Source organism: Micromys minutus (genome assembly GCF_963924665.1).
Source record: "Micromys minutus genome assembly, chromosome: 2".
Taxonomy (NCBI): domain Eukaryota; kingdom Metazoa; phylum Chordata; class Mammalia; order Rodentia; family Muridae; genus Micromys; species Micromys minutus.
This window is the reverse complement of record NC_137971.1, coordinates 48,122,632-48,148,488: the sequence shown is the minus strand read 5'-3', so window position 1 is coordinate 48,148,488 and position 25,857 is coordinate 48,122,632. Positions and strand designations below refer to the sequence as shown.

General features: G+C 38.0%; 1 protein-coding gene across 1 annotated transcript; it reads right to left on the bottom strand.

Moving 5' to 3' along the window:
- Positions 1-560: 560 nt before the first annotated feature.
- LOC308417576 (uncharacterized protein) lies at positions 561-24,766 on the bottom strand (the record flags this gene model as incomplete). The annotated part of the gene is made up of 6 exons (XM_080912943.1): positions 561-739; positions 9,852-9,972; positions 13,555-13,674; positions 14,931-14,984; positions 16,907-17,050; positions 24,761-24,766. 6 exons carry the CDS (start codon positions 24,764-24,766, stop codon positions 561-563), a joined length of 624 nt encoding a protein of 207 aa, XP_080769069.1.
- Positions 24,767-25,857: the final 1,091 nt, after the last annotated feature.

Here is a 25,857-nt window from a genome sequence, read left to right as displayed (position 1 = left end):
GGGATAACATCTCAAATGCACATACAGGGTATCTAATAATAAAAGTTAAAAAATGGCTCCCATAGGCTCATATATTTAGAATCTTAGGGAGCAGCACTTTTTGAAAGGATTGGGATTTGTGTTCTTGTTGGAAGAGGTGTGTAACTCAGTGGTGGGCTTTGATCTTTCAAAAGCCCAAGCAAGGCCTTGCTGACTCTCTTCCTTCTGTCTGTGTCTCTGAATATATAATCTTTAGCTCCTTCACTAACACTTTGTCTGCACACTGCCATGTGTCCTTCTATGATGACAATGAATGAACCCTTTGGAACTGTAAGCCAGCCCCAGTGAAATGCTTTTCTTTACAAGAGTTGCTGTGGTCATGGTGTTTTTTTACAGCAATGGAACGTTGACTAAGATAGTGAGAGAAGAGCCAATTTTTGATTAAATTGCATCCTTTATTACTGAACTAGGAGAAAGTGAGAACTGGCAAGGACATCATTGGAGTACATTTCTGGTGAGGAGTCTTGTAAAAAAAAAAATTAAACAAAAAACAAACCAACAAACCCTGCTGGGTTCTGCAGTTAGGTTTTATTTTCATTGTTTTCCAAGTCTTTGTTTTCCAAGTCTTTGTTTTCCAAGTCTTCGTTTTCCAAGTCTTCGTTTTCCAAGTCTTTGTTTTCGAAGTCTTCACAGATGGTTTCCATCTCATGTTGAGATGCTGATTTTGAAGGTGGTGGTTCTGGTTCTCGATGGGGTACCCCTAGAAAAAGTTGAGAGATAGCAAATTGATCATTAGTATCATCTTGAGAAAAAAGGCTCACCTTAAGTCATCAAGTCAAAACTAGACTAAATAAGAACCACTTAAATGTAAAAGCCCAGAGCATGCATGAGTTGAAACTCTGGAAAGACAGCACTTACTATGTCCTGAGGTCAGACCCTTGGATCTATGACCTAAGAGGTATTGTTTAATTACTTATTTGGTTGGTTTGTTTTTGGATAGAATCTCACTATGTATTTCAAGTTGCCCTGGAATGGATGATTCTTCTGCCTTAGCCTCCTGAGTGCTGGGAGTGCATACATGTATGCATCATATCTATCCCACAGATTTCTATGACTAGCAGCAAACACACTACCCTCAAGTATTACACTTTTCCAAAGGACTTTAACCTTCTGCTATATTCTTGTGGTTCCGTCAGATGCAGGGGCCTTGAATGCCTTGCAGGAAGGCATCCTATGTTGGCTAGTCTTAACTCTTAAGTTGACACAACCTAGCCTCACCTGGAAGAGACTTTCAGTTGAAAAATTAACTAGATCTGATTGGTTTGTGGGCATGTCTATGGGTTATTATATTGATTACTAGTTGTGGTGGGACTACCCACCATAAGTGTGGTCGCACCATTTCATGGGCCAGGCCTTGGACTGTTTAGAGTCAAGCAAACTAGCTGAGATCAGCAAGAACACAAGGGTCCAGGTTTTTATTTTCTCTCTGTTTTTCACTGTGAACATGGTGCTTTAAGTTTATGCCCACAATAATGGACTGTATTCAGTAATTATAAGACAAGTAAACACCCTTTCTTCCTTAAGTTTCTTTGGGGCACGGATTTTTTTTTTTTTTAAGAAACAGAAACTGAGACTAGAATACATCCTAAATGACATGGTATTATTGTTTTCCTGAGCAACACTTTAAAGCTTTTTTTTCATATGTCCTTTAAACGTATCAAAGAATATTTTGCTAATTAAGAACACACAAAACACTCCTGAAAAGATGAGTACTTAGGAAACCATCTCTTAATCCCCTGGAATTAAGGTTAAGTATTCAAAACTCAGTTTAATAACTCTTGAGTGATATGGGAACTGTAAAGAAAGGCTGAGCCACCTATAGTCCTGTTGCTTGAAAAAAAAAACTGAATATAAAACTAATACACACAATGTATATAAACTTTTTGATTTTCAAACTTCTTTTCCTTTCAGTCTTCTGCATTGTTTAAGTTTAGATATGCATCACTTTGATTACCCAATTACTGTTCCTTGTCTAATGCCTTGTTTTCTTTTCCGTTTTCTCTTCTTCTGGAATGGCCTGGATGCAGGTAGGTTCCCTCAAAACTACCCTGCAACCATAACTTGTCTTATGACAACACATTTGCTGTTATTTACTCCAGAGCTGAAAGCAGTTGCGTCTGTGAGAAGGAGAGAGGGGTTTCCTGTTCCTTCAGAGGATGAAGAACCAATTTCTGAGGCATGTGACCAGGAGTTATGTTGCCCGAGCCACCTTGGGATCATGAACTGAAGCAGTCTTAGGATACAGATGAAGATAGAGAGTTGGAGGACAGAAGGAAGTCCTGCACCCATCATGCCTAAGGTCTTCCTAACTTTGGAACTGTTGTTCTAACAGATGCTGATTGGTTGAGTAATTATTGAGTTAGGGGTGGGTACCTATCATTTGCTATAGAAAATATTCTAACAAATACAGTTGTAATAGAAACAAAGTTTGACTGAGATACACTACTGTTAGAATACTTCAAGGGCCCTCTGATACCCATAGTATAAAGTAAACATTCTTCAATAATGTAGTTAACTGCTCTCAAGACCTCGTCTCCATTTATAGCTTAGCTTCATCTCAGAAGTTTGTTTTCATATAGTATCCAGAAGAATCCTAGGAACTGTTATCCCACTGTTCCCAGGAAGAATTTTAGGCTGATACAAGAAAACAGCTACTTATTTTGGAAAATTTTAGGTAACATATGTTAAAACTATCACTATTGCAACCTATGTACATAATCTATCATTTTTTTAGTGATTATGTTTCTTTATCTAGTAATGTAGTGTTCTGCTGATTAATATTTATGAGCTAACTTTGAGTTCTCAGGATAACGCCTATTTAGTCAGTGTATAAACTTTTAAAAAGTTACTATATTTGATTGGATAACTAAAGAATTTAAAATTTTAATTTATTTTTATTTGCATGTATGTGTGTGTGGCTGCTTGACGTATGTGCACCATGTGCATACATTGCTCAGAGGAACCAGAATAGGATGTTGGAGAGTTGCAGGTGGTTGGAAGCTGCTGTATGTAGCCAGTGGGAAGTAAACCGGGTCTTCATAAGTGACTGCTCCTAACTGCTGAACCATCCCTTCAGCTTCTGCTTTGGTTGATATTTTTGTTGCTGGTAGTGAGGGTTCTTGCAACTATATTCACTAGATTTCTCTTTTGTATTCTTTCCTTGGCCAATCATCAACTTATGCACAAAATGTTTTTTGTGTGTTTGATGTAATATCTAATACATCATTACCTAGCTTACATTACAAAGAATTATGCTTAGAGTTTCTTCTAAGAGTTTCACAATGATAACTCTTAAGCTCAGGTCCTTTTGCATTTTGAATTAACTTGTGGAGCTTGTGTAGGGTAGTGGTTTTTCTTTTTTCTTTTTTTTCTAGAGAAAATTAATTTAACATTTAGAATAAAAATTGTGGCATATTATTACAGCACGGGAGCCTTAATGAGATAAATATTTTAAGAGGGCTTCCATGGCACAATGACAATATAGGAAAATATAAGTAATCTTGTTGGAGTGAGAGAGAAGAGAAAAGGAGATGCTTATACAAAAGAAATGCATGTATGAGAGCCTAGAGACAAAAGTAAATAGGAAAACAATTTCGATCTTTGAAGTGTGGCAAACTGTTCAAGTGAAGTTTTCAAGAGATTAATTCCAAGTTAGTTAGGACCCAGATCACAGACTTCTTTAGGCTTCCTGTAATCTTAGCATTAAGGATGTAGAGGCAAGAGGATTCGGTATTCAACATCTCGTGGTTACACTGAAACTTTCAGACAAGTCTAGGCTGGACTTTCTGCTGTTGGTTAAGAAACATGCCAATACTACTGGGGTAAACATTTTCTTTCTTTTTGCAATATGTAATTTCTGAGTTCACTGGACAATTCTCATACTGTCTCTCTTAGATATGTAGTCAGTGGTTGACAGGGACTGCTGTCAACTAACTACTAACGTGGACGAATTTCCCTGGTAGCTCACCCACAAGATTGGTTGGTAAAACTGAGATCCTGAGTTATTCCTCTCTCTAATGAAGAAACACTGGCTACATCATTAACAGGATCCAAACAGTCTGAAATGAAAAGACCATTTCATGTCTTGAACTTCCAAAGAATAACAGCCCAAGTTGCACAATCTCAGTTAGATGCTGGTCTTGGAATTCTCAGAGTTATTCTCTGTCTTCTGAGAGTAAACATGTTGAAAGGTCCAGAAAAATGTGCAAAAGCTTCTTAAAACCTTGGGTTATGGGTCCATGCAAACTTATTGGTTGGTATTTTAGTCCCTGGTTGGTGTTTTAGTCTCAGGAAACAGTGGTGGACTTAGTTGACAATTTTGTTCTTCCCATGGGGTTGCAGACCCTTTCAGCTTCTTCAGTCCCCTCTTCAGCTTCTCCATTAGGGTCCTTGTATTCAGTCTGATGGTTAGCTACAAGCATCCTACTCTGTATTATTATGGCTCTGACAGAGACTCTGAGGAGGCATCCATATCAGGTTCCTGCCAGTAAGCACTATTTGGCATCAGCAATAGTACTTGGGATTATTGGGTGCTAGTGGGGTGTTATCCCCAGGTGAGGCAGTCTCTGGATGATCCTTTCTCCAATCCCTGCTCCTCTATTTGTCCCTCTATTTCTTCCCATGAATGTTCTACTCTTCTGTCCAAGAAAGACAGAGGCATCTACCCTCTGACCCTCTCCTTCTCTGACCTTCAAAAGTTCTGTGAATGGTTTCTTGGGTAATATGAGCTTTTTGGGCTAGTATCCACTTATAAGTGAGTACATACCATGAGTGTTCTTTTGTGACTGGGTTACCTTACTCAGGATGAAAGCTTCAAGTTCTATTCATTTGCCTAGAAATTTCATTAAGTCATTTTTTTGCTAGTTGAGTAATACTCCATTGTGTATATGTACCAGAATTTCTGTATCCATTCCTAAATTGAAGGACATCTGGGTTCTTTCCAGCTTCTGTCTATTATAATAAGACTGCTATAAACATGGTTGTGCATGTGTCTTTGTTTGATATTGGGGCATCTTTGTGGTATATGCCCAGGAGTGTTATAGCTGGGTCCTCAGGTAGTACTATGTCCAATTTACTGAGAAACCTCCAGACTGATTTCCAGAGTATCTGTACCAGTTTACAGTCCCACCAACAGTGTAGGAGTGTTCTTCTTTCTCCACATCCTCTTCAGCATCTGCTGTCACCTGAGTTTTTGATCTTAGCCATCCTGGTTGGTGTGAGGTGAAATATCAATATTGTTTTGATTTGCATTTTCCTGATGATTAGGGATGTTGAACATTTCTTTAGATGCTTCTCAGCTATTCAATATTCCTCAGTTGAGAATTTTTTAACTCCATATCCCATTTTTAATAGGATTATTTGAGTCTCTAGAGTCTAATTTTTTGAGTTCTTTGTATATATTGGATATCCCTCTATCAGATGTAGGACTCATAAAGATCTTTTCTCAATCTGTTGGTTGCTGTTTTGTCCTGTTGACAGTGTTCTTTGCCTTATAGAAGCTTTGCAGTTTCATGAGGTCCCATTTGTCGATTCTTGCTCTTAAAGTCCATTGGTGTTTTGCTCAGGAAAATTTTCCTTGTGCCTAAGCTCTTTCACACTTTCTGTTCTATTAGTTTCAGTGTACCTGGATTTATGTGGTGGTCTTAGATCTGTTTGGAATTGAGCTTTGTACAAGGAGATAAGAAAGAATCAATTTTCATTCTTCTGCATCTTGACTGCCAGTTGAACCAACATCATTTGTTGAAGAGGCTGTCTTTTTTCCGTTGAATGTTTTTTAGCTCCTTTGTCAAAGATCAAGTGACCATAGGTGTGGGTTCATTTTTGGGTCCTCAGTTCTTTTCCATTGATCTACCTGCCTGTCTCTGTACCATGACCATGCAGTTTTTATCACAAGTGATCTGTAATACAGCCTGAGGTCAGAGATAGTGATTCCCCTGGAAGTTTTTTTTTTTTTATTGTTGAGAATAGTTTTTGCTATCCTGGGTTTTTTATTATTCCAAATGAATTTGCAGATTGATCTTTATGAAGAATTGAGTTGGAATTTTGATGGGGATTGCAATGAATCTGTAGATTGCCTTAGGCAAGATGGCCATTTTTACTATGTTGATCTTTCCAGTTCATGAGCATGGGAGATCTTTTTATCTTCTGAGGCCTTCTTCAATGTCTTTCTTTAGAGACTTAAAATTCTTGTCATAAAGATCCTTCACTTGATTGGTTAGGGTCACCCCAAGGTATTTTATAGTCATTGTGACTATTGTAAAGGGTGTTGATTCTTTAATTTCTTTCTCAGCCTGTCTGTCTTTCGACTAGTGGAAGGCTACTGATTTGTTTGAGTTAACTTTATATCCAGACACTTTGCTGAAGTTGTTTGTCAACTATAGGAGTTCTCTGGTGGAATTTTTGGAGTCACTTAAGTATATTATCATATCATCAGCAAATATTTGGACTTCTTTCTTTTCAGTTTGTATCCCTTTGACCTCTTTTTGCTGTCTGATTGCTCTGGCTAATACTTCTAGTACTATATTGAATAGGTTAGGAGAGAGTGGACAGTCTTGTCTAGTCCCTGTTTTTAGTGGGATTGCTTCAAGTTTCTCACCAGTTTGTTGGTGGCTACTTGTTTGCTGTATATTGATTTTACTGTGTTTAGGTATGGGCCTTGAATTCCTAGCCTTTCCAAGACTTTTAACATGAAGGGGTGTTGAATTTTCTCAAATGCTGTCCCAGTATCTAGTGAGACGATCTTGTGTTTTTTTATTCTTTGAGTTTGTTCATATAGTAGATGACATTGATAAATTTTTGCATATTAAACCATCCCTGCATCCCTGGGATGAAGTCTATTTGATCATGGTGAATGATCATTTTGATATGTCCTTGGATTTCATTTGCAAGAATTTTATTGAGTATTTTTGCATTAATGTTTATGAGGAAAATTGGTTTAAAATTCTCTTACTTGTTGAGTCTTTGTGTGGTTTAGCAATGAACGTAATTGTGGCTTTGAGGAATGAATTGTGTATGTTCCTTCTGTTTCTATTTTGTGAAATAGTTTGAAGAGCATTGGTATTAGGTCTTCTATGAAGGTCTAAAAGAATTCTACACTAAGCCCATTAAGTCCTGGGCTTTATTTTGGATGGAAGGCTTTTGATGACTGCTTCTATTTCTTTAGGTGTTATGAAGCTTTTTTGATGGTTTATCTGATCCCGATTTAACTTTGGTTCCTGATATTTGTATAAAAAATTGTCCATTTCCTCTAAATTTTCCAGTTTTGTTGATTATAGGCTTTTTTAGTAGGATCTGATGATTTCTTGATTTTCTTCAGTTTCTGTTGTCATGTCTCCCCTTTCATTTCTAATTTTGTTAATTTGGATACTCTCTCTGTGCCCCCTAGTTAACCTGGATAAGGGTTTTTCGATCTTGCTGATTTTCTCAAAGATCCAGCTCTTGGTTTTGTTTATTCTTTGTATAGTATTTTTTGTTTCTATTTAGTTGAGTTCAGCTCTGAATTTGATTATTTCCAGTTGTGTACTCCTCTTGGGTGCATCTGCTTCTTCTTCTTCTTCTTTTTTTTTTTTTCTAGAGCTTTCAGGTGTGCTGTTAAGCTGTTAGTGTATACTCTCTCTAGTTGCTTTTTAGAGGCACTCAGCGTTATGAGTTTTCCTCTTAGTACTGCTTTCATTGTATCCCTTATGTTTGGGTATGTTGTACCTTCATTTTTGTTAAATTCTAAAAAGTCTTTGATTTATTTCTTTCTTGACCAAGTTATTATTAAGTAGAACATTCTTCAGCTTCCATGTGTATGTGGGATTTTTGTTTTTGTTTTGTTATTGAAGACTTGCCTTAGTCTATGGTGATCTGACGGGATGCATGGGATTATTTTGTTATTGTTGTATCTGTTGAGGCCTGTTTTGTGACCAACTATATGGTTAATTTTGGAGAAGGTGCTGTAAAGTGCTGAGAAGAAGGTATATTATTTTGTTTTAGGATGAAATATAGGTTTGTGGTTTATTAGTTTTATTCTTTAGTTGTCCCAGTACCATTTGAAAAGATTAATTAGTCATCAAATTGGTCAGTGTTTTATTACAGCACCAGAAAACAGACGAGAACAGTTATCTTGTTTGTTGGCATGTTGTTTGTTTAATAGCCATTTCAGTATTTTTATTTCTTTACTATTGTCTGTTTATTCGTAATTGCAAACTAAATTCAGTATTTCTTTTTTTTTTGTCCATATAGCTAAAGGAATGCTGGTTTATTATTTTTTTTGAAAAGAGAACACACTTTTTCTTTTCTTTGTTCTCTTTTTATTACTGATATGCACTGATTGTATAGGGCATATGCATTTATTTTTACTTCAGGCTATTATTTTCATTTTCACTTTAAACTTAGTTTTAAAAGTCATTTTATAGTTTTTTCAACAGCAGAAAGTTGAGTTTTTGATTTGAGACTTAAAACATATACTATTTACAGCTAGAAATGTTCTAAAAGTTCTTTAAAATTTGTTCTTTCCCCTTTCCTTTTTCTTTCCTTTCTTACTCCTCCTGTGGCCACCATAATGCAGAGTTTGTCCCTCCCCCTGGTGTTTCCCAGGTGTGTAATACACTGTTCACTTTCTGGATTTGTTCTTACTCTGTGCTACTGATGGTAACTGAATCTGATTGATCTTCAATTTGGTGTTTCTTTTTCCAGCTCACATATTCTTTTAAATTATTGCATTATAATTTTCTATTTTGCTGTTGTAGTTTTCTGCTTTGGGATTCTAATTTTTTAAAGAGTTTCAGTTTTTAAAAAAATTTAGGTTAGGTGCTGCTATATTTTTAGATTTTTTAAAATAAACTTATTTTTGCTTTTGGTTTTAAGTACAAAATATACTTTTCTTGTACACAATACACTTCAATAAGAGTTTCTCTTCCTTCCACTCCTCCTAGCCCCCTATTTCTCTCCCAGATCCACTGCTTCTCCATTTCTCTTCAGAAAACAGTAGTTCTTCAAGATATCTTAGATATCAACCAGCCTTGGTATATCAAGGTGTAGTAAGACTAGGCACATCCTCTCATTTAAGGTTGGACAAGGCAGCCCAGTAGAAGGAAAGGATCCCAGAGTCAGTCAACAGAGTCAGAGACAGCCTCTGCTCTAATTGTTAGGAGTTCCCAAGAAAACCAAGATACACCCTCAGTGACAGCTGATGCTAGTGAGGATGTAGAGCAAGGGGAATACTCCTCCACTTCTAGTGGGACTGCAAACTCATACAGCCACTACAAAATTCAATATGATAGTTCTTCAAACAAGTTGAGAATCAATCTGCTTTAACACCTACTTATTTTAGCTCAATAAAGCATTTCCCATTTAAGTTAAGGGTCTAGACTTACTTAGAAAAAATTAGTTGACTTATTTTTCTCCATTTGTGAAGCACATGCTTTGCTATTCATTTACACATCTCTGAATGTTTTGTCTCAAAGCTCCATATTTAAGACAATATGGCAAAGTGTTGATTGGGTATAGATTTTCTTAATTGTCTTGCTCTAATAAAATCTCTAGCCTTTTTTGAGGAGTTTTGTTTCTCTTCAGGCTCCTGTTGTGGCCAGAGGTTGATGTTGGGGTATTGTTTTACACTTTATTGGTCTATTTATTTTTTACAGTGTTTCTTATTGAAGTTGATGTTCTGTTAGACTGACTAGCTATTTCTCTGTCCCCCAGGAAGGGTCACAGATACCTGCTATCTACCTCTTTCCACATTTGTGTTGGGACTGGAATTTAGGTCACCATGTTTGTGTAGCAGGTGCCTTGCCCTCTAATTCATCTCCCTGGTCTCCGTTACTCACTTTCTTCTGTGGGTTCTTTATTCTTACGTGATGTTACGAACCAGTTGAGGACTATGACGGCAACAACCAACTCTGAGATGGTACATATGACGGAAATTTGTAGAAGCATTACGCCAGCCATCTGAATGAGAAAAGAAATATTCTGCATGTGGGACAAGTCATGTGAAAACTGTGCAAAGAACGTGTTTCAAGGTCAAAATGCTCCATTTATCCTTTACAGTTCCAAACAACTATGATTATTTCAAGACAGTTGTTTCCTGTTTATGAAGTGGATCTCTTGCTAAACACTTTAATTCTCTTAACAGCTTCCCAACTTTTATTTCTGTTTTACACATGATGGGGTTAGAAAGGAGAAAAAGCAAAGCAGTATAGTTTGCCTCATTTTTCTCAGCACTCCCTTTTATAAACATTTAAAATTATTTATTTTACATCCTGACTGCAGTTTTTTCCTTCCTCTACTCCCAAGTCCCCTTTCCCCCAGTCCCTTACCCTTTTTAATCACTCCTTTACTTCTCTTCAGAAAAGGGCTTGCCTCTATGGATATCAACCAGTCCTGTCATATCAAGGTGTAGTAAGACTAGGTGCATCCTTTTCTATTAAGGTTGGACTATGCAGCCCAGTAGGGGGAAAGGGTTCCAGAGTCAGTCAACAGAGTTAGAGACAGCCTCTGCTCCTACAATTAGGAGTCTCATAAGACCAAGCTACACAACTGCAACATGTGTTGAGAAGGCATGCAGGATCTCTGATTGTTAGATCAGCCTCTGTGAGCCCCTATGGGCTCAGATTAGCTGTCCTTTACTTCTCTGACTCTTACAATTCAGTCTTCCCTTCTTTCAAGGAATTTCCCAAACTCTGATTAATGTTTGGCTGTGGGTCTTGTTATCTGTCTTCATCAGTTGCTGGGTGAAACCTCTCTGATAACAACTGGATTAGATGCCCATCTATAATTCTCAGTCTCTTTTAAAAGGGCTGATGGGAAGAATACACCCTTACCAGTGGAATGGATCATTCTGACAGAGACAGTCAGATTCTTTTGGGTTCTCTCCTTTTATTTCTCCTAGAATGAATTGTGCTTAGAACATTCAATTTTTTTTTTTCCCAATAGCTAATACTTGTCTGGTTTCTAATAGGGAAGCATTTAGTTTATTGTATATTTTAAATAGGTAGATGGACTTAATCCATAAATATCAGTGTTCTGGCTAGTTTAGGTCAACTTGATAAAAGCTCAAATTATTAGAGATAAGGATGCCTCAATTGAGAAAATACTTCTATAAGATCAGGCTATAGGCAAGTCTGTATGACTAGTTCTTAACTAGTGATTGGTGTGAGAGGGTTCCGCCCATTGTGGGTGTGTCATCCTTGGGCAGGTGGTCCTGGGTTCTGTAAGAAAGCAGTCTGAGTAAGCCATGGGGAACAAGCCAATAAGCAGCACTCCTTCATGGTCTCTGCATCAGCTTCTGTTTCTAGGTTCCTGCCATGATTGAGTTCTTGTTCTGACTTCCTTTGATGATGAACTGTGATGTAGAAAAGCCAGATAAACCCTTTTCTTCCCTAGTTGCTTTGGCCATGGTATTTCATTACAACCATACTAACCCTGACAGTCAGTGTTACCAAACTCATTAACATGGTGATTTCAAAGGTGATAATCAATCTCAAAGCTGACAGCCCTGTATACATATGTGTGTGTGTGTTGTGTGTGTGTGTGTGTGTGTGTGTGTGTGTGTTTTCTCAGTTGTTTTCATTCTTGTGTCTAATCTCAATTGGAATAAAACACCGGAGAAGCAGATAGAAATTCACTGGCCTCCTCTACTTGTTCCCCAAGGACATTGTGATAAAATACCATAACATGAATGATTTCTGAAACAGAAATCAACTGTCTCATAATTACAAATCAATGTGTTGGTGGGACAATCCTCCTTCTAGTTTCTCTGAAGAAGAGACTTTCTTCTTCAGATTTGGGAAGCACCTTGAATTACAGTGGCTATATTCCAATGTGTCTGTATATTCACATGGCCATCTTCCTCAGACACCAAGTATCCTTCTTATAAGAATGCCAGTAATGTGGTCTGCCCTTCTCCAGAGTGACCTTAGTTTAACTTAACTAAATATATTTGTAATGACCCCATTAATAAAAAGTCACATTTGCACATATTTAAAAACACAATTCAACCTATAAGTTTGCTTCTAGCCCCTCCAAATTAATGTCCTTCCCATGTGCAAAACATATTCTCATCTCAACACCTTCTCCAATTTTAAATTATTAAAGCATCATTTCTAAGTACAAAATATCCCTAAATACCATGCAGTCAAGAAGCTCTAAATCCTTCTTGAAATCAACTGTAGGAAAGACTTAAACAATGGTTTAGCAAAGACCAAAAGTTCTCTGTCCCCATGGACTCATGAAGCCAGAGAAAAGTAATTCACGGCCAAGACTCAAGATGCAGCAGAGGATACACTCCCAAAGTGGGAAATTAAAAAGGAGGAAAAGCTCCTAGGGCCTATTTACACAGTCCAGTGGAGCTACATTTTGGTAGATTTAAAGACCTGAAAAATATCCTCCTCAGTCTCTGGGAAATTTCTTTGCCCTCTGGGACAATGACTCTGCCCTCCTAGCTCTCTGGGACAGTGGCTCCGCCCTCCTAGCTCTCTGGTACAGTGGCTCCGCCCTCCTAGCCCTGAGACACTGTTGTTATCACAGCTTACACTGCATCAAAAATAAAAACATTTTACAACTCAAAATGTGTAAGTTTCCTTCTCTTTGTTTCCTAGTTTTCTTTCTTTATGTTGTTACTATGTAACTTTTAAATGGTGGTCTTCATAATTTTATGCTTATGCATTTATTACTGACTTACTTTTCCACATAACAAGAATATGTGATGATTTAAATTTTCTTTGAAATAGATATACCATTGAGTTGATAGTATTTTATTGATAAGTTTCATTTTCCACAAACTGACTAATATGACTTCATCTTATAAATATGTTGTAGGAACCAAAGGAGCAGAGCCCTGCTGTGAGACACTGTCTCCTAAAAATGACAGGGAAGTTGCACCCATGAAGTCTCAACACAGTTGCCTAAACAGACCAGCAAAATGCCAGCTGCCATGCCAGTGCAGATGAGGACAAGTTCACAAGTCCAGCTCCCAGCAAGTGACCAATGGCTGCTGAGGGAAGGAAAATTAGTTTCTCTGGGACATAGCCTAGGACACCCAAACACATATATGCACGAGCAACACTGAATGGACTCAATAGTTTATAAACAATAGTGACCGCAGGAAAAAAGGTCATGAAGCTAGGAGAAGGGGGCGGAAGAGAGGGGCTATAAGAGGTGGGAATAGAATGAGGTAAGGAAACTGTACTTGTGTATCAAATTCTCAAAAACTAATTGTATGGGTGTGTGTGTGGGGGGTCTGGATATGTCCATCAGGTTTCCTCTATCTTAATTCTGCTAGTAGCTGGTGAATTTTTCTTTGTGTAAATATTTTGTAATTTTATTATAATACCATACTAACTTTTGATATCTACTTCAGCAATCTCTCTGGCCCTTCCTAACAACTAAATGACTTTTAGGATTTTGTGGCAATGTCCAAACTAGTAATCTTCTATCCATATGTATTTTAGAACAATTTCATGGTGTGCCATTCAAAATAAAATTTCAGTTCTATCTAACACTATTATTGTTATTATTAAACTTGGTACTTACATTTGACCAAATGTATTCAGTTCCTATTGATTCAAAAATTGGAAATTCATATCCAAATAACAATATACCAAATAGAGCCATGAAGATACTTGAGGCGTTTGCTGTAACTGCTAACACACGCTGCAATAGTTCAAAAAAAGAAGTCATGGATAGGATAAACAGAGTTAGAGCACTAGTGTCTGTGTGTGTACACATGGGGATTCTCTGTTCTTCATCTCACCATAGACATAGTGGCACTGCAGGTGTGGTACTGTGTCTGGCTTGCATTAGTTCTGGGAACTTCAGTTCAGGTCTTCATGTGTGTGCAATGACAATTCTACCCACTTAGCCATCTCCCCACCTCTCTTGTCCGAAAAATCGTAAAATCTGACTTTTTACAAGTGTATTAAGAGTGGTTGCCATCAAGGCTTCCAAACTTGTCTAGAAGTTAGTAGCATGAAGTTTTTATTTTACAACACATTTCACAGCATGTGCACTCCTCGGGACATCCCAATACAGTGTCTGCAATGTGCTAAATATCTGAAGGTTACAACAGGGATTGGATAGATCATTCAGCAGTTAAAAGCATTGGCTGCTCTCACAGAGGACCCAAGATCAATTTTAAGCACCCACACAACAGCTCAGAACTGTCTGTAACTCCAGTGCTGGAGGATCTGGTGCCCTCTTCTAAGGACACTGTACACACATAATGCATAGACATACATGCAAACAAAACACCTTCATACACACAAAATAAAATGACAAAGGAGAAGCCTAGAGTAATGACAATAGGGGAGAAATATTCTGATTGTTATGTAATGAAATTGAATAACTGTCATGATACCAACAGGTTTCAAGTTCAGGAATTGTCAGGCTTATGTGTGTTACTTCAGTATTTAAATCCTTTTGGTGGTTCCCAACTTCCTTTGAAACAGCCACCAAACTCTTTTAAGTGGCTTGAAAAACATTGAATGAGCTATGAAGGAAGGTGTACCATTGAGGAGAAGCTGAAAGTGTTCATGTATTTTGTACACATGTGTGTGAGAGAGTTGCATGCTATCAAGGAGGATGTGCTTGTGGTAATGGGAAGAGGGAGTGACTTAACAACAGCAAACCAAAGCAAAGGACTTAAGGGGACACAGGAAATTTAACTTGTTCAACAGAAAGTCTTCTTCCTAGTTTAAAGACTTCATCAGTTCATTTCTTCTCCCATTTTCATGCTCACACAAACAAGCGTGTGTGTGTGTGTGTGTTTAAGAATAATTCAGTGATATTTTTTCATCTGCGCATTTGGAAGAAGTTTTCTCCTATCAAAGTCTCAGAATCACCAATAGCTCTTCCTTTTCGTGTAATAAAATATTTCTGTCTTTCGGGTTATGTCCAGCTTTCCCACGTACCTGGTATATTGAAGAACCACCCTGGGTTATACTGCTGCATCCTGAGTTGATGAACTGTGGGAAGAAATTTATATTGAAATAGCCATACTGTTTGATCCATCTCCTCAATATATTCTCTTCCTAATGCTTGTGTCCTTCTAATGTCTAGACTATCCCTGAGTTTTAGGAAGAAGGTAGCATTGAAATGGAAAAAAATCACCTATCTTGGTTCTAAGGGATTCCCTAAAACAAGTGGTTCTACTTTTTTTTTTTTTTTTGATAGAGAGATGAAAAGACTTTTAAAAGTTGTTGATCATTTATGCACTCAACATGTAGGTGGCAGGACTCAGGAATTTCTCAATAAGTTTGTGAGAGACAAATAGTGTATCCTTGGCCATGCTTTCATGTCCAGTTAGCAAGTCAATGACCTGAAGCATTAAAGATCAAGATGGCTAGTGTGGCAGCTCCCACCCACAGAAATCCTTTTTCTAGTTAAAATATTCTAGGGAAAAAAAGGTCACTACAAATAGTTTCAGAAAGCAGTTTATCTGAAAATCAAATTGCTTTATTTATAATTTATTTGATTTATTTATGGCTGTTTTCTCAATCATTGTGATGTCTGTGACCTTCTGGAGCTACCCAAAAGCGTGATTATTTGTGGTTATTTTGCATTAACTTTTCTTCCTGTCATATGTCTTCCATTTGCCTGCAGAACTCCCAGAAGATGACCTAAACATCCTAAGAAGGAGATCAAAAAATCTCTCAGTCCAGGAGGATGCAGTCCTCTATGAAAGCAGAGGCACCTTACCGTGGCTTAAAGAGAACCCTGCTGATTTATTGTGGGGGCATTCTGCCAGAGTTACTTAAACTCAGCAGACATTTGTAAAGAAGGGAGTGAAGAATTACTGCATTTGATCCACCTGGCAACACTGTGTGGATAAGCTAAAATGAGCTTAACGTACCACTGGGATATGTGTGATGCAGGGAGGAACACACCATTGAACAGGATCCATGGCTAATTTCTTCCACAAGCCTCCTGTTTATGTCTTGGGCTTACAGATCTTCCTAGACACTTTGCAACTGGAGACTCCTTGTATCATTCCAGTTTAAGTAATTGCTCTTAATACACACAGCTTTTCCCAGAAAGTTGTCAGTTTTGCAATGCCTTCAGAGGTAAATCCTCTGCCTGTCAATCAAAGACATGAATGGCAGACCACTGGCTTAGTGTAATTACGACTGTGTCTCAGAAGCGTTTCCACAAAGCTCAGGGACTGGGCTCCACTTAGACCTCTACTCTTTGAAAGCTCCATCTTGGTAGAGAAGAGCAAGAAAGTGGAAGAGTATTTGTTGAAACGTGTCCTCTGCAAAGAAATTCATCCTTATATTAAGCTTTCTGCTTCTCAAGACTTGCTATCAAAGGGAAGTCAGCTGTGTCCCAGGTCACATAAATGACCCCTGATTAACAAATTTCTTTTGGGTTGAGTGCATCTGTTAGTTAGACTAGTTAGGGGGAAGTCATGGCTTTGGGCTTCCTCAAGCATTACTTTCAATTGGGCATGCTCCTGGTGGTCACCGATAAACATACCCATTAGAATACCTACTTTAGAAATCTGTTTAATTTCTCCACATTCCTCTTGGCTCCCCACCACTCTGGCCCAGAGGTTTTTTCTTTTCCTTTATGTAATTGCTCTAAAAATTGCCTCTATTTCTCTAGACACTAAACTCTTGCTCTTGAGTTTCACTCTGAAAAGGAAGGCTTTATAGTGGTTGTAGACAGACCCGCGCTCTTTAAAGGTCTGCTTAGCACTACTCCTTTGACATCTTTTCTACCCATATATCTCAGGCTCCTGAGGTTCTTATCAAAACAGGTAATAAAAAATGCTCAAATGAATACTGGAAGTCAGTGATTGACTCTAGCAAACTGTTGACCACAGAATACTCTGTTTCATCAATTAGAATTAAATAAATAGAAGTCAGTAATGCCATAGTTCACTCACGAATGATCCAGACACAAACAGGTAAACGATGCTTGTTAACATGAGTCTAGAACCGATACTATGTTTCTTTTCTTCTTGATTGTACAAAGAGAGCCAGAGACTCCCCAGTGCGTTGTTAATTAGGCCAAGCATTATTTGTGCAGCCTGTGAGAAGAGAGAACCAGTGTTATTATTCAAGGTGACTCTACTAAAGATGGTTTCTGTCTAGGTGTCTGAGAAGTCTTGAACATATTCAGTTTGTTCTGTACATTAGTGTATTCATCAAGGCTCACCAGAAAAGAATAAGCAACAATAAACAAGGTGCTAGATATAGTCTCTTCAGGATATTGATTTAATCATGGAGACTCTAGACAACATTGCAACCGATTCCACTCTCCTGCCAAACCTTTTCCTTCAGGATGGTGAGTGTTCACTATCTCTGAGTATTGAAAGACTTACATGCCAAGGAGGAACCAAGGTTGGGGCAGATGTGGCAGAGTAGTTTGGGTCTTCTTTGTTTAAACAAGAATATTATTATTTAACAACAGCCTTGAGGAACAATTATTTTGATTTTGTAAGTGCTTATAGTTAATTAAATAGCAGAGGCCTATTGCTCTGTCTTAGAAAGATGCCATGGGGACTTGGAAGTGTCTTTCTGAGACTTGTTATCCTTTCTATGGATATTTTTAAGGGCAGACTGTAGTCAGAACACTTATCTTTTGTTCTTCACTGATAAAACCAACTAGGAACTTTTGACTTTTCCTTCTTTCCCTTTTATCTGGGACTTGAACTTCAGTTTTTACTTGTTACTGAATCCAGTGTTGATCTTTGCCACTGGAGAATGAACAAGTTTACCTCTCATTTAAAAGAAAAAATAGTATTTGTGAAGCCCAAAACTTAGCTAAGGACCTATTGATTGTGACAAAAATAGAGGAAGAGGTGGATTGGTTATTACGCTGGTTAGTTTTTTTTTGTCAACTTGATAGAAGCTGAAGTTATCTGAGAAGAGATACCTCAGCTGGAAAAATGCTCCCAACACATTGGCATGTGTGGCAGTTTGTGGGGCATTTTCTTCATTTGTCATTGATGTGGAGGTACCATCTCTGAGAAATTGACCTGGGGGTATATAAAGACGTAGGTTGAGTAAGCTGTGAAGAACAAGCTAGCAAGCAGCATTCCTCTATGGCCTTTGCTTCAGTTCCTGCCTCAAGTCTCCCTCCCTTGTCTTCTACTGTTGATGAACTGTAGTCTACACGCCAAACAAACTCTTTCTTCCCCAAATGTTTCTTTTTATTATGAAATTTCCCCCTACAGCAATGGTATAGAAAGGTAGAAAACAAAGGCAGGTGTGCACAGCTTGAGTGCACATCCTATTCACTTGATTGCTAAAAGAGTGAGAACGGCTTTTTGTTTTTTTAGAAATTTCTTTGCCTTTACAGATATAATCTAGAAGAATCATAAGGATGTTTTCATATAAACAAAAAAATCATTTTTTAGTGCAACTAAACATAAATTTTGTCTAACATGCCAGAGGATATTGTCAATCATATTAGATCGTCTTTGAGCTTGTTTAGAAAAGCTGAATTGCCAGGATCACATCCTCTTATCTAAAAGAATAAGTCATTGTTTTACTTTCAAAATCATATTTTTTTTTGTTTTTAAACCATTTTATTTTTAAAAAAGAGAAATGTACACATTTTAAGCATTTTGCATAAAAGTATATGAATATATTTTTGTCAGTGCTTGTTTTTTTTAAAGGTTTGATAGTGTGCATTAAAATCTTACTTGTTACAATGAGCATAAAGTACATGTAAAATAGGATGTAACCTGGAATTAGTAAAAGTTTCCTTGGTGTGTAAGGATTAAGCATAATGGTTTTCTCTTTTCTTCCTTTTTTTTCTTGAATTTCATATAGTCTGTGAGTTGTTTCTGGAATGTTCAGAGCTTTCTGGGGTTAGTATCCAATTATCAGTGACTGCATATTATGTCTGTTCTTTTGTGACTGGGTTATCTCACTCAGGATGATATTCACTAGATGTATTTTTCTTAAGAATTTCGTAGAGTCGAGGAAGAGCAGAGACCCAGACACACAGGACTGGCGAGAACGGGGTGAAAAAGGGTTCCAGTTAGCAAGGGGGCAGAGAGATCTCAGCGGAGCACATGGAAAGTGCATGCCTGCCCGGCTTGATCCAGGGACCCAGGAACCCAGCATCAGACTCTATGTTCCCAGCTCGTGCCTTCTGGGGGTGCACAACAGGTGCTCAGACCATCCTACACCAGGAAGAGCAGAGACCCAGAGACACAGGACTGGTGAGAACGGGGTGAGAACGGGTTCTGACTAGCCAGGGGGCAGAGAAATCTCAGCAGAGCACTCGGAAAGTGCGCGCCTGCCCGGTTTGATCCAGGGACCCAGGAACCCAGCATTGGGCCCTCCCAGCCAGCGGCTTCCAGGGTGCACAACAGGCGATTGAACCATCCGCCACCAGGAACAGTGGAGATCCAGGGACACAGGCCAGGTACTAGAGAAAGGCTAGAACCAGTCACTGACAACAAGATGACAAGAGGAAAGCGAAAGATCTTATCCCAGGGAAACCAAGACAACCTGGCAACACTAGAACCCAGCTCTCCCATCACAACAAACAGCGGAATGCCAAACACTCCAGAAAAAGAAGACTCAGACCCGAAATCCTACCTCAAGATGATGATAGAGATCCTTAAACAAGAACGGGAGGAAAAGCATAAAGAATTAGAAGCTTTTAAAGAAGAAAGGACTGAAGGAGCTGAAAGGGTTTTCGAGTTCATGGAAAGAACAACAGTGTCAACAAACCAACCCCAGCCCAGAGCTCCCAGGAGCTAAAACACCAACCAATGAGTATACATAGAGAGACCCATGGCTCCAGCCTCACATGGAGCAGAGGATGGCATTGTCTGGCATGAATAGAAAGAGAAGCCTTTGGTCCTGTGAATGCTCATTTCCCCAGTGTAGGGGAATACCAGGGTGATGATATGGGAGTGAGTAGTTGGGAATGGGAGCATCTTTATGGAAGCAAGGGGAGAAGGGAGAAGGATGGAAGAGGGAAAAAAGAGAATAACACTTTAAATATAAATACATAAACTTTCAATAACATTATTTTTTAAAAGATTATTTTTGTGTTCGTTTCAGCTTCTGGCTATTATAAATAGAGATGCTATGAATATTGTGGTACATGTGTCTTTGTTGTATGTTGGAGCTTCTCAGGGTATAAGCCCAGAAGTTGAATAACTGGGTCTTCAGGTAGTACTATGTCCATTTTTCTGAGGAACAGCCAGACTGATTTCCAGAGTGGTTATATCAGTTTATAACCTCACCAACAGTGGAGAAATGTTCCTTTTTCTCCACATCCTCGCCAGCATTTGCTGTCATCTGAATTTTTGATCTTGGCCAATCTGACTGGTGTGAGGTTGAATCTCAGGGTTGTTTTGATTTGCATTTTCATGATGGCTAATTATGTTGAGCACTTCCTTAGATGCTTCTCAGCCATTATATATTCCCCAATTAAGAACTTTTTGTTTAGCTCTGTACCCCATTTTTTAATAGGGTTGTTTGGTTCGCTGGTGTCCAGCTTCTTGAGTTCTTTGTATACTTTGGATATTAGGCCTCTATCAGTTGTGGGGTTGGTAAAGACCTTTTTCCACTCTGTTGGTTGCCGTTTTGTTTTCTTGACAGTGTCCTTAGCCTTACAGAAACTTTGCAATCTCATTAAGTCCCATTTGTGAATCTTTGATCTTAGAGCATGAGCCATTGGTGTTCTGTTCAGGAAATTTTCTCCTGTGCCTATGTGTTCTAAGGTTTTCCTTACTTTCTTATCCAGTAGTTTCAGTGTATCTGGTTTAATGTGGAGATCTTTGATCCACTTACACTTGAGCTTTGTACAAGGAGATAAGAAAGGGTCTATTTTCATTCTTCTGCATGTTGAGTGCCAGTTGGACCAACACCATTTGTTGAATAGGCTGTCCTTTTTCCATTGAATGTTTACGGCTCCTTTGTCAAAAATCAGGTGACCATATATGTGAGGGCTCATTTCTGGATCTTCTATTCTATTCCAATATCCACGTGCCTATTTCTGTACCAGTACCATGCAGTTTTTAGTACAATTGCCTTGTAATATAGCTTGAGGACAGGGATAGTGATTCCTGTAGATGTTTTCTTGTTGTTGAGGATGAATTTAGCTATTCTAGGTCTTTTTTTATTCCAGATGAAATTGCACATTGCTCTTTCCAGCTCTATGAAGAACTGGGTTGGTATTTTGATGGGGATTGCATTGAATCTGTAGATTTCTTTTGGTAGGTCCTTAAGTAGATGAATTGATACAAAAATTGTGGTACATTTACACAATGGAGTACTATTCAGCTACCAGAAAAAATGACTCTACAAAATTCTTTTTTTTTTTTCCAATTAATAGTTTTCTTTCTTTTTTTTTTTTATTGAAAAAAAGCCTTTTTTGGTTGGGAGACTTTTGATGACTGCTTCTATTTCTTTAGGTTTTATGGGATTATTTAGATGGTTTACCTGATCCTGGTTTAACTTTAGTATCTTGCATCTGTCTAGGAATTCATCCATTTCCTCCAGATTTTCCAGCTTTGTTGAGTATAGGCTTTTGTAGTAGGATCTGATGATTTCTTGAATTTCCTCAGTTTCAGTCATTATTTCTCCACTTTCCTTTCTGATTTTGTTAATTTGGATACTCTCTCTTTGCCCTCTAGTTAGTCTGGCTAAGGGTTTATCAATCTTGTTAATTTTCTCCAAGAGTCAGCTCTTGGTTTTGTTGATTCTTTGAATGGTTCTTTTTGTTTCTATTTGGTCTTTTTCTGCCCTAAGTTTGATTATTTCTTGCCGTCTACTCTTCTTGGGTGTATCTGCTTCCTTTTGTTCTAGAGCTTTCAACTGTGCTGTCAGGTTGCTAGTGTATGCTCTCTCCAGTTTCTTTTTGGAAGCACTCAGAGCTATGTGTTTTCCTCTCAGTACTGCTCTCATTGCATCCCATAGGTTTGGGTATGTAGTTTTTTTATTTTCATTGAATTCTAGAAAATCCTTAATTTCTTTCTTTATTTCTTCTTTGACCCTGCTATCGTTTGATAGAGCATTGTTTAGTTTCCATGTGTATATGGGCTTTTTGTTGTCTTTGTTGTTATTAAAGGCCAGTTTTAGACCATGATGATCTGAAAGGATGCATGGGAGTATTTCAATCTTCTTATATCGATTGCGGCTCATTCTGTGTCCAATTATGTGGTCAATTTTCAAGAAGGTGCCGTGAGGTGCTGAGAAGACAGTGTATTCTTTTGTTTTAGGATGATATGTTCTGTAGACATCTATTAATTCCAGTTGGTTCTTAGTCTCTGCTAGTTTTACAGAGTCTTTGTTCAGTTTCTGTTTCCATGATTGGTCCATTGGTGAGAGTGGGGTATTAAAGTCTTCCACTATTATTGTGTGGGGTAAAATGTATTTTTTGAGCTTTAGTAGGGTTTCTTTTATGAATATGGGTGCTTTTGTATTTGGAGCATATATATTAAGGATTGAGAGTTCCCCCTGACACATTTCCCATGTAATGTGTAAAAAGTGTCCTTACTTATCTTTTTTGATAACTTTTGTTCGGAAATTTACTTTATTCGATATTAGAATAGCCACTCCAGCTTGCTTCTTGGGGCCGTTTGCTTGGAAGGTTTTTCCCTCAACCTTTTACTCTGAGATTGTGTCTATCTTTGTTTCTGAGATGAGTTTCATGCATGTAGCAAAATTCTGTGTTTTGTTTATATATCCAGTCTGATAGCCTATATCTTTTTATTGGGGAGTTGAATCCATTTATGTTAATAGATATCAAGGAATAGTGGTTGCTGTTTCCTGCTATTATTGTCCTTGTAGGTTGAATTGTGCCTGTGTGTCTTTCTTCTTTTGGTTTTCTTGCTTAGGAGTCTTTTTGTTTTTACTAGGATGTAGTTCCCCTCATTTTATTGGGTTTTACACCTATAATTCGTTGTAGTGCTGGGTTTGTAGTCAGATATTGTGTGAATTTAGTTTTGTCTTGGGATATCTTAGTCTCTCCATCTATGGTGATTGATAGTTTTGCTGAGTATAGCAGCTTGGGCTGGCACTTGTGTTCTCTTAGGGTCTGCATGATGTCTGTCCAGGCTCTTCTAGCTTTCATAGTCTCTGTTGAGAAATCAGGTGTGATTCTGATTGGTCTGCCTTTATATGTTACCTGTTTTTTTTCCCTTACTGCTTTTAGTATTCTTTCTTTGCTTTGGGCACTTGATGTTTTTACTATTATGTGTCGGGAGGTATTTCTTTTCTGGTCCAACCTATTTGGAGTTCTGAAGGCTTCTTTTATGCTTGTGGTCATCTCATTCTTAAGGGTAGGGAAGTTTTCTTCTGCAATTTTGTTGAAGATATTTACTGTGCCTCTTAGTTGATATTCTTCACCCTCTTCTATTCCTATTATTATTATTTTAGTCTTCTCATTGTGTCCTGGATCTCCTGGACATTTTGGGTTAGGAGCTTTTTGTTTTTTGCATCTTCTCTGACTGTTTTGTCTATGTTTTCAATGTTTTCTTCTGCCCCTGAGATTCTCTCTTCCATCTCTTGTAATCTATTGGAAATGCTTGCTTCTGTGACTCCTGATTTCTTTTTTAGGATTACTACCTTTTAGGGTTGTCTCTTTTAGTGTTTTCTTTATTGTGTTCATTTCTGTTTTAAATTTCTTCTTCCATTCCTTCATTTCTTTGTTTCTGTTTTCTTCTAGTTCTTTGAGTGTTTTTCTTGTTTCTTTTTTAAAAGCTTCTAATTCGTTATGCTTTTCCTCCTGTTCTTGTTTAAAGATCTCTATCATCATCTTGAGGTAGGATTTCGGGTCTGAGTCTTCTTTTTCTGGAGTGTTTGGCATTCCACTGTTTGTTTTGATGGGAGAGCTGGGTTCTAGTGTTGCCAGGTTGTCTTGGTTTCCCTGGGGTACGTTCTTTCGCTTTCCTCTTGCCATCTTGTTGTCAGTGATATGTTCTCACCTTTCCCTTGTACCTGGCTTGTGTCCCTGGATCTCCGCTGTTCCTGGTGGCAGATGGTCCTAGCGCCTGTTCTGCACCCAAAAGCTGCCAGCTGGGTACAGAGGGCCCAATGCTGGGTTCCTGGTACCTGGATCAAGCAGGGTAGGGGCATACTTTCCATGTGTTCGGCAGAGATCTCTCTGCCCCCTGGCTAGTCGGAACTCCTTCTCACCATACCTCTGTCTCTGGGTCTCTTCTGTTCCTGGTGGCAGATGGTCTGAGTACCTGTTCTGCACTCCGATATTGTTAAATTTTAATGCTGTTGGCTTAGACTAAAATATTTTTCAAGGAGCCATAAATATGGATGGGTATTATGTATAAGTATAGCATTCTAAATTTGAAGAGAGGTGAGAGGGACAGCCTTGGTATGTTATATGATTCACCCAGGGGTGAGTGTAGGGGACACATTGACAACATGAGACCTCAGAGTTTGAATAGCCTCTTTTGGCTTTTATTTGAGATCACCACCTTCCTTCTTCTTTTATTATCTATGAATATTGCTTCAAACCATTTCAAACAAGAATTACCAGCAAAGGCAGAAAACAAAATATCAACACCTCTAGTTTCAGAGTATGTTTCCTAAGACCAGGGTAGACTGGGACAATGTTGGTGAATCCAGGAATTACATGTAAGTACATGTTCTGTGTGACCAATTTAGTCTTGTCTAATTTTCTTCACTTCAAACACATTTATCCGTAGTTTGATCTCCAAGGAGCTCATTGAAAATACCATGAATGCTTCTACATTTTTATTAGTAAAAAGTAACATTATTTATTAATCAATATAATCCTTAGTGCTTACCGCCATTGCATTTGTCTCTTCCTTTAATCTATAAGTTGTTTCTTTCTTTTTTGGCATTTTGACTTAGATATGGGATCAAAATAATAAAGGATGAATGGGCTCCTTTTCTGAAAAGAGATACAGGGAAAAAGTAATACTAATTATTTGTGAGGAAGACATTTCAAATTGAAAGTCCTGTTTGACTACCACATAATTACTTGAAAATAGATGTATTTTTTAAAACATAAATCAAATGACATTGATTTCTATTATGTTTTCTGAAAAAAACCCCTGAGAGCTACCTTTCAGATCATTCCTTCACTGTGGCCTTTACTGAGGTAGAGTAGATATTTTGAAAATTAAGGAAACAAAAAGTGTGTGTATGTATGTATGTGTGTGTGTGTGTGTGTGTGTGTGTGTTTGACTTCAGAGGTGAGAATAGGATGTCAGAAATCCTGGATGTGGGTGTTGAGAACTAAAATTAGGTTTTACCTAAGAGTAGCAAATGTTCTTACCTACTTAACCATCTGCCAGCCAATTCTAGATATTTTTAGTATAGTTATTCTGCTCTCATTGTCTTTATTTTTCTAGGCATTGCCTGCTTTCATAAATCTACTGGGAATCTTGGTTCTTGACTGATTTTTTTTTCACTCTCTTGAAAATATGCCTTGACTACCATACAATAAACAGACAGCCAATTCTAATTAAGCCAGTGGGTGTTCTATGTGCAGTCAACTGTATTAAGCATGAAGATAACACTTTATTGACTTATTCTTGAACAAGAAGTGGCAGAACTGCCATGCTGCCTTATGAAAGAAGAGCAAAAGGTTGGCAGTGTGTTGTATTTGCATTAATGGTATTGTTAAAGATAAGACTAGTAGCTTTTGAAGAGCTTATTAGTAGGTGATGGTTCAGTGGGTGGCTGTAAACAACTTCATTATTATACCCAGCTAGCCACACCAGAGGACTTTAAACCATGTGACTTGTAGAACATCTCTTCACTACATGGGAGGAGCATATTTCTCCTTACTAACAATGTGTGGATTGTGTGATATGCTTTGACAAGAATGACACATTATTCTTGAGCCAAAGCTTTTTTACAACGTTGGAAGTTTCTG